The sequence below is a fragment of the Plasmodium gallinaceum genome (assembly GCF_900005855.1).
Source record: "Plasmodium gallinaceum strain 8A genome assembly, contig: PGAL8A_v1_61, whole genome shotgun sequence".
In the NCBI taxonomy this organism is placed as follows: Eukaryota; Apicomplexa; class Aconoidasida; order Haemosporida; family Plasmodiidae; genus Plasmodium; species Plasmodium gallinaceum.
In genome coordinates, this window is record NW_021628220.1 from 358078 (window position 1) to 368245 (window position 10168).

Genomic DNA, 10168 nt, shown 5'->3' on the forward strand with positions numbered 1-10168 from the left:
TACTATATTCTGTATATTTCAAACATTAAAAAATTGTTTTAAAAATCTCCTTTTTTTTTATTTTTATTTTTTTTTTTAGTTATCTCTACTTAAATGATTTAAAAAAGATGTAATTTTTTTTAAATTGCTTATACTCTTTAATAGTATTATCATGGCATATTTTTATTTTATTCTATTTAATATATGAAAATATTTAAATATATAAAATATTATTTATAATATTTTTTTAAATTAAATTTAATAAATATTATTATATATTAAAAAATGTGTTTATAAATTTTTTTCTCTGATTAAGAATTTTTTTTTGAAGCGTTAAAATAGGAAAAACTTATTTTAATTTTTTTTCTTTTTTCCTTATATGATAAATGTAATTATTTGTTTTATATATTTTTCTGTTTAATATGTTATGTTTTAAAAAAATATTTATTTTTATAAGAACATTATATCTAACTTAAAATTTACATATATTAAAAAAAAAAAAAATATGAAAGATGAAAATTCCTAGATCATATAGACCTTTTTATCAATCCTTATATTTTACAAAATGGAAATTTAAATTTTGTAGTGTATATAATTTTTTTATTCAACAGATGGATTTTGGGAGCAAAAAACAAAAAGAAAAAATAGGTAAAGAAACGAAAAAAATTCGAAAGATTTTGAAAATATCAAATATGAATAATGATGAGATAGAAAGTATAAATCTTAATGAGAAACAAAAAATAACGATTGAAAAAAATAAAATAGATTATAAAGTTTATGATTTTAAATTACAAGAAATTATTAAAAATTTTGAGAATAAAATAAAAAAAATTTTTGATAATTCCTTAAGTATTGAAACTTTTAACAATATATCTGTTATAAAAGACAAAAAAAATTTCAAATTATCTGATTTAGCTCAAGTGGTTATTAAATCATCAAGTTTAATTTATTTTTATCCTTATATGATTAATGATATACAAAAAATAATTCATAATTTAAAGATAAAAGACAATTCATGGAATCCTATAGCATCTAATGATAACCAGTCTATTTTGTTGCAAATCCCTCCTTTAACTAATGAAGCGAAATTAAAAAAAAAGAAAGAAGCAAAAGATTTATTAGAAAAAATAAAAGGAGATATAAGAAATATACGTCATAAAATTCGTGATGATATAATAAAAAACATAGAAGGAGAGGAATGGAAAGTTGTTGAGAAAAACAAATTAGATAATTATATAAAAACAAAAATTAAAAATATTGAAAATATTTATGAAAATTCTATTAAAAATATCTAAAAATGAATATAAAAAATTTTAATATATAATTAGAATTAAATTATTAGTAATTTAAAATAAAAAAAAAAAAAAAAAAAAAAAGTCTTTCAGGTATTATAATAAAAATGCATGAATTCATATATATATATATATATATATATATATATATATATATATATATATAGTTTTAATTAACTTTTATGGATATTAATTTTTATTACTTTTATATTTTAATTTACATTTAATTCCTTAACTATATTATTAATATAAATTATACATGTGTATTTTTTTTTTTTTTTTCTTTTTTTCATTGTTTTTTTTTTTTTTCTTTTCAATTTTTTTCAGTTTCTCCTTATTAAACATATTATAACTATTATTATTTAATTCTTTTATTTTTTCATCATTTTCTTTTTCTTCAAAATTATTAAAAGAACAGTAAGGAATTTCTTTCAATTCTGTACATTTGTTATCGTTTTTGCTTTTGAGAAAATTTTCATACTTTTTTTTTTTTTTTTTACTATTAACATCTAATAATAACTGTTCATTTAAATTTTTATCATAATTCATATTATATATATCACTTATCTCTTCAGAACTATTTTTATTTTTAAAAATTTTACTTTTATCTAAATCATACATTTCGGAATAATTTTCTTCTTTGTAATATTTATCACCACCTATATTATCTTCTATATTTTTATTATTATCATATTCATCATCTATATTATCTTTTGAAGTAATTACATTCATCTCTGAATTTTTTATGAGATTATCTTTTCTATTTGGAATATCTGTATTATTATGTGTATAATTATCCATCATTTCACAAAAAAAAAAAAAAAAAAAAAATAAATAAATAAATAATATTTAAAGATAACAAAGGAAGTTTAAAATATTAAATAATATATATATATATATATATATATATTAATTTATTTGTAGAAATAAAAAAAATAGATGAAATATAATAAAAAAAAAAAAAAATTAAATATAATGAATAAAATTATAAGTAGAAATATGAAAAAGAGTCAATTTTAAATGAAAATATCGAATTTAAGAAAAAATGAATTAGATATTCAATGTTTTAAACTATTTTTTTTTTTTTTTTTTAAAAAAAAAATATAAATATAAGATGATAGTTTTTAAGTTGAAATTACAATGAAAATGAGCATTAAAACAATGTATTAATACTTAAATCATTATATAAAAATATGAATATATTAAATATTTGCATAAATATTATGTTTAATAAAAATGAAGAACTTATTATAAAAAAAAAAAATAATAAGTTATAATTTAAGTATAAAAAGATTTATTAATACTCTTAATTTTTTTTTTTTATAAATCAGTTGCATGTATAACATAATATTAAATAATAGTTAAAATATTTATACAAAAATTAACAAATATCATTTATTCTTCCTATTAGTAAAATAGTTGAAACAAAATATAATGTAATAAAAAAAGTTGTACTTAATCAAAATTATTATTAAATTTTTTTTCAATATATAGATAATTTTATTTAAATAATTTGCATTTCTTTATAATAATGGTATGAATATTTAAATAAATAAAACTTTATTGTTATATTGTAGTAGTAATAAAATGAAAATATTTACTTTATGTTTAAATATTTTTACATTTTTTATTTTAACATGGATTATTCATTGCTTTTACAACGTAAGATAATGTTCATACAAAAAAAATATATATAAATATATTTTGTTTCTGATAATTTCTAAAATTTTATTTAATTTATTACTTTAACAATAAAAAAAACTTATAAACAATTTTTATTATATATTATAGTATGATTCTAGTAAGTCTATGATTAATAAAGATGCAATGCAAATGAAAAATAAGTTAAAACATGAAAGATTGTTAGCAGAGGTTGGTGTATTAGAAAAAAATCAAACTGAAGAGCTTAAAATGGTACCTTTTTATAAAGAAACAAATGAAATAATTAATAAATCTAAGGATAAAATATTGAATGATTATTGGAATAATAATTCAATTGAGATACCATTGGATATTATATGAATGACCCATTAATATCATAAGTACTAAAGGAAAAAAAATAATTCATAGAGTTTTAAAAAATATTCATTCATATTATTATAAATTTTTATGTAAATATAATGAATAACAGGAAAAAAATAAAATAAAAAAGAGACTTAATAAATTTAAAACAAGAAAATTCGTTAAAAATAGTATATCTTATTAATATTTTTAATTTCAAAAAAAAAAAAAAATTTTTTAGTTAATATTTTTAAATTCGTTATATTTACGTTATATTATTTATTATATTAAGTATAAAAAATTAAAAAGAATAANAATATTTTAGATTTTGTTATTAATGATATTTTTTTTAAAAAATAAAATTAAATAAATAAATAATATTCAGAATTTAAAAATATAAATTTTTTTTTTTTTTTTTTTTTTTTTTCACTTTTTCTCACTTTTTTATAATATATTCTATATTTTTGATTTAATTTTTTTTTTTTTTTTTCCTTAATATATATAGTATCACGGTGGAAACCATTTAGAAGTTTAAAGTTTCATTTTTTTTCTTTTTTTTTTTAATTTTTCATATTAATGACATAACTAACATGTATATGCATATCATATATTAGTATGAAAGAAACCGATTATAATTACATTTTTTTATTTTTATAATTTTTTTTGAAAGTCAAAATGTATAACACGAAAAGGTAAATATTGTATTTTTGGTATCACTTTTTACAAAAATTTTATCAGTGGTTTATTCTTACACTTAAAAGTTTAAGTATATATTATTTAAAAAAAAGAAAAAAAAAAAGAATAAAAAAATATGCTTAATGTAATTTACTTAATAAATTAAACATCGGTAATTTTGATTATTAATAGTATTTATTTAAATAAAAATACTGATAACATTTTTTATAAAATATACATTATTTATACTTCTTTTCATTTTTATTTGAATATATATATATTTAATATATATATACAAATATATATATTTTTTTTTTATTTTATTAAAAATATATAAAAACAAGTACACTTTTTTACACACAATTAATTTTGAAAAATATAGGACTTTTTTACAACCTGAGAATAAAAGAAATTACTATACACACACATGCAAAAAAAAAAAAAAAAAAAAAAAAAAAAATAGTAAAAAAAATAAAATAAATACGCACATATTTTATTTTTCATATTTAATTTATAAAAATAACTTTTATTATTTTTTTAAATTAATAAGGAAAATGTAGTGTAAACTCTACTTAATTTTAATATAAATTTTTTATTTTTATTAATAAGAATTATATATGACTTATTAGTTGAATATTTTTTTTTTAATATAAGCAAACTCTAAAATGTAATTTCCTTAATATTACATTTTAGCTTAAAATAAAAATATACATTCTTTAGTAGTCTGCACATTATCCTCCCAAAAAAAAAAAAAGAAAAACTAATTTTTTTTTTAAGATTACATATTTTTTTTGTAATAATAAAAATATCATCATAATATATATTTTTTTTTAATTTTGAATACCCGCACTAAAAAAATATTATTATTTATTTATTTTTTTTTAACTGCATTCACTTTATGTGCAAGTAAATATATACATATATTTTTTGTTTACATACTTTTTGAATATCTATTTTAGAGCAGACATTTATGATAGCTTATTGTCCTTGCGAATTAGCATGCACAAAATATAATGTTTTTATTCTATTTATTTGTGTAAATATTATACAAAGAAGGTCAATAGTATTGTTTATAGAGCCATGTATAACTGGTTAATAAAAGGCTTCATTAACCTTTTTGGTTATAAAAAGGACTAGCTATATGATTTATTAACTGGGTGTTCGGAGACTTTGCTAGAGTACTGAACAAACCAATTAATAAAGAGCATGTAGAGATGACTCTACGATTTTCGTATACTTATGTATATTTTTATATGCTTTGAACGAATGATCTTTAATCATAAACTACTTCGTTCAGCATTCTTTTGCTTCAATAAGTATTTATTTATATTAATAAATAAATCCTTATTTTATTAAAAATTTAAACACTTATTTAACATTAACTATTAATTGATTATAATTATTAGTATATTTATTACGAGTTATATTCAGCAATCATTTTATATCGCTATCGAATTAACAAAACACAAATACTTATTAAAAATGCAAATAAATTATATGCATATTAATTACATGAAAATTTTATCTTCCTATGTATAAAATTTTCTTTCTCACAAATTCAAAATATAAATATTATGCAAATTAAACACTTTACAAAAATATCATTATCTTCTTAAAAAAAAATCTCTCTCTCTCTCTGATTTTATTTCCTTTTCAAAAAAAAATAATTTAAATCTTTATTTTTTATTTTTTTTTTTATCTTTATCTTTTTCGAAAGAAACATTTCTGAAAAAAAAATCCAATAATTTTTTTTTTTTTTTTTTTTTAAAAAAAAAAAAAAAAAAAAAAAAAAAAATAAAAAAATAAAAAATAAAAAAATAAAATTTCTAATGTTTTTAACTATAAATGTATATATATATGTTTATATACTTAAATATATATATAAATACACAAATATATATATTTTTTTTGAATTGAAAGTTATAAAATTTTCTACAAATATCTAAATTTTTTTTTTTTTTTGAAAAATGTAAAAAAATGTAATTCATTTTCACTTCTTTCAACTTAAAATATTTGTTTTATAAATATGCCTTTTTTTCTACTATGTATAAGATATTTATTAAAAATAAAATTTTACTTTTCATTTTAGAATAAAATCATTTTTTGTAAAAAAAAAAAAAAAAAAAAAAAAAAAATTATATAAAAATAATTTGTTTTTTTTTTTCTTTTGAAAAGGTTAAAAAAAAAAAATGATAAATCCTGAGAATTAATCTTGTTTTAATATTTTAAGAGAGAATTATATACTACATTAATAAAATATTAGTTTTCGTAATATTTATATAATTTAACTTGTACCCTATTAATAGTTCGTTAAATACTAGTTCAAAGACTTTACTACAATATTGAATAAAAAAATGAATAGAGAATATGTAGAGTTGCCTCTACTAATTTTATGAATTAAAATACAATTCTTATTCCATAAACAAGTAAACTTTGTTTATACATTATACATTATTGAGCAATCATGCTTCGAAGATGTAATTATTTATTTTAATAAAAATACCCATTTTTATTAAAAATATGTCTTTATTGACGGTTAATTTGTAATTATTTGAATTTTTCTTACAATGTTATGAATAATATTTCACAACTCATGTCTATTTTAGTGAAGTTAGTAAACGTAATTAATTAATGAAATATAAATTAAATTATATAAATACTGCAAAATATGAAAATTTTATTATCGTTAATATAAAATTTTCTTATATAAATCTAAATAAAATATACAAAAATCATACATAAATTCATTAAATTAGTAACTGTAGCTCTACATGCTCTTTATTAATATTTTGTTTAGCACTCTAACAAAGACACCGAACATGTAGTTAATAAACCACTATGATAATAGTATATAAAAGATGGCTTATGGAAAATTATTATAAATTATCAATATTAAAATAGGCATATATCAGGCGATTTGTATACTTTACTTCATATAAAACATTGATTAATAAAAAAAATTATTAATATTTTTATGAATAAATATTGATGGCTGAATGAAAAATATAAATTTAATTATTTGATTTATTATTTTTCTGTTCAATGACTTTGAAAGTATTGAACAAACAAATAAACAAAGAAAATATAAAGAAAACTCGACTAATTTTATTTAAAATAAAATAAGTTATTACATAAATTATATATTTTTTGTGTGTTAATATAAAATTATAATACTATTGGTTATTTATCATTTATGTTAATTAATATTATACATTACAAATATAGTAATTAACATTAAGCTTAATCTTTTACACAATAAAAAAAGTAAAACACACAATGTGATCAAAAAAAGAAAAAATTATTTTTTTTTTTTTTGAAAAATAAAAAAAAATAAAAAAAATCATCACCATTTTATTTTTTGAATAAGTACTATAAAACGTAAAAAAAATATAATATAATTTAATATTATATTCCTATATTTTATTTTTCGTGCACTCATCTTTAATAAAGATACTTTTTTTTCTTTTAGTGTACACCTTTTTGTGTATGGGTTTTTAGATGTCCTCCTTCTTATCGTATATTTAGAATTCACAAATAATGATGTCCTTGATTGTTTCATTTATTTAAATATCATTTAAAATAAACCTATAATACTATTCATAGAGAACCTATTCGATAAATGGCATTATATAATTTTTTTTAATTTCGGTAAGAATAAATATAAGATATTTATTTATTAACTATAAAAAGACTTTTATAGCATTTTTAATAGTCATATTAATAGAGAGGATGTACATAAATCATAACATATTTTGTTTATCAAAAAATGCACTTAGATAATTATATATATTAATTTATAATTATCTTTTTATAATAAAAGTAAAGAGATTCATACATAGATAATTATATACCTTATATAAATTTATTTATCCATGGTAAAATTAACATATTTATTTTAATATTAATGGTCAATTAAAATAATTACTAAAATTTTTAATTATAAAAATTAAAAGCAGTATGGAAAGCATGTAGTTACCAAGTTATTTTATTAAATACTCCTTACCTTTATTAGTATTAAAGAAAAAAGTTGATAAAGTGAATGTAGAGAAAGATTCACTTATTTTGTTTTAATTAAAATAAAACATTAAACATATTATATGCATTTGTTAATATAAAACATTAATTACGTTATCAACTATTTTAGTTAATTTTCATAATATTTTAGATGTACTATACTTGGTGTTACACTTTTAATATTTCATATAATTATTTCAAAAAAAAAATAAAATAATTTTTTTTATATATTATTGTAAGTAAACACAAAAAAAATATAACGAAACACATCAATATTTTTTTTTTATAGTATACATATTTTTTTGTATTTGTTATTTTTTAATTTATGAATTTATAAATGCACATTTTCCCCTTATTTTAACATGAACAAATAAAAATTCTCTTATTTATTTATTTAAAAATTCTTAAAAATATGTTTAACATATATTTATATACCAATAATTAAAGGTAGGATTTATCTATGGTATTAGTTCGTAAAAAGGTTAGAAGGTTGGTAATCACTATAAATTATTTTTATTTAAATAGATATACATTGAATGATTTATATGTTTTACCTAATATGAAAGATATATTTCAGACATTTTGTGGTATTAAATGTTTTCCGAAGATAGACCTTAAAAAAGGATATTGGGACGTAAAACTAGGTGAAAGTAATGATCAACACATAGAATTTATAGAACCCAAACATGAAAGATTTGTATTTAACATATTATCACTTGCATTCAAAGTTGGTCTTATAAGTTACAAATAGTAATTAAAGATATCTTCATGAATTTAATATAAGCATATGTAAACCTTTTAAGGTACTAAAAACTGTATATGTATTACTTATTGGTAACAATTTAAAAATATATACGAAAAAATGTGATTTATTAATCGTCTATTCGATTACCTTACTAGTATTAAAAAAACAAATTAATAAATAGCATGTAATCTATAAATTATATTATCAAACTGTTTTAAGTAATATTTAATAAAATAAAATAAGTAAAAACATTTTATTTAGAGCATTACAAAATAAGTGGAAAATATGAACATATAAATGTGTATACTAAAAAAAAAATATATATATATATTTGCACGAAAAATACTCTAAAAAAAAGAAATAAATAAAAATATTTCTATAATATTTTTTTTGTGTACTCATAATTATATAAGAAAATATATTTTTTTTTTTTTTTTTATTATTTTTTTAAAAAAAATATGACATCTTAAAAAAAAATATTTTTTTTTCTTTTAAGGACTAATATGGAGATTATTTTATTTTTTTTTAAGAAAGATTAAAAATGCAATATAAAATGTGGTACACATGGGATGTTCTGTAAATCAATAACAATATTAATTAACTAACATAATTAATGTTTTATATTAATTAATAAAAAATGAATAATTTAATTTATATCTTAATTTAAAAAAAATAAAAATATGTAAAATTCTCTTTATATGATCTTTATTAATTTGTTTGTTAGATACTAGCAAAAACATTGAATGGTTAATTAATAAATAACTGAGTTGAAAAAGAAATTTAAAAAAAAAAAAAACTGTAACCTTAAGGATAATCATATATTTTTTTTGTTGATGATGTGTAGTATAATTTTTTATGTGTAAGAATTAAAAATATTATGTTAATATTATATTTTATAGCGTGTTGTGTAAATTAACTCAGTAACTATTGTGATTCACATTTGACAATTACAAAAAGTAAATAATTTGTATAATAATTTATTTTATCATAAGTAAAATAAGTACAGTTTTCTCTACATGCTTTTTATTAATTTTTTTTTTGTTCAATACTAGAAATATGACTAATAAAAGATTTCATTTACCCTTTTAATAATTTATAGAAAGATAGAAGTTCATTTTAGAGCAATGTAGTTACATGCAGAATAATTAAAAAATATATAAAGAGATATATATATGAGAACACTTATAATAATTTTTACGTGTACAGATATAAAATACAAAATAGATTATGTTTAAAAGGATATCTTCATAGATGTAGTATAATTATATTTGTATAATATATGTTATATTAGTAATTTACTCATAAAAAAAAAACATTATATATGCATTTTTATTTTTAAAAAAAAAAGAATGTTTTATTCTTATTTATTTTTTTTTTAGGAGAAGAGTAAATATGAAACTTTTTATATTTTATATGAAAAAATACTAAGACGTATGCTAAATAGAATGAATTTTATAATAAA

At 16.2% G+C, this 10168-nt stretch overlaps 2 protein-coding genes across 2 annotated transcripts, besides 1 other annotated feature; one reads left to right on the top strand and one right to left on the bottom strand.

Annotated features, from left to right (window-relative positions):
- Positions 1-491: 491 nt before the first annotated feature.
- Positions 492-1274, top strand: RRF2 (ribosome-recycling factor, putative; the record flags this gene model as incomplete). The annotated part of the gene is made up of 1 exon (XM_028671999.1): positions 492-1274. The coding sequence occupies one exon, from the start codon at positions 492-494 to the stop codon at positions 1272-1274; it is 783 nt and encodes a 260-aa protein (XP_028526058.1).
- Positions 1275-1514: 240 nt separating this feature from the next.
- On the bottom strand, positions 1515-2075 carry PGAL8A_00094100 (conserved Plasmodium protein, unknown function; the record flags this gene model as incomplete). The annotated part of the gene is made up of 1 exon (XM_028672010.1): positions 1515-2075. One exon carries the CDS (start codon positions 2073-2075, stop codon positions 1515-1517), a length of 561 nt encoding a protein of 186 aa, XP_028526059.1.
- A 3014-nt stretch (positions 2076-5089) lies between these two features.
- Positions 5090-5504: a repeat region.
- Between the last annotated feature and the right edge of the window lie 4664 nt (positions 5505-10168).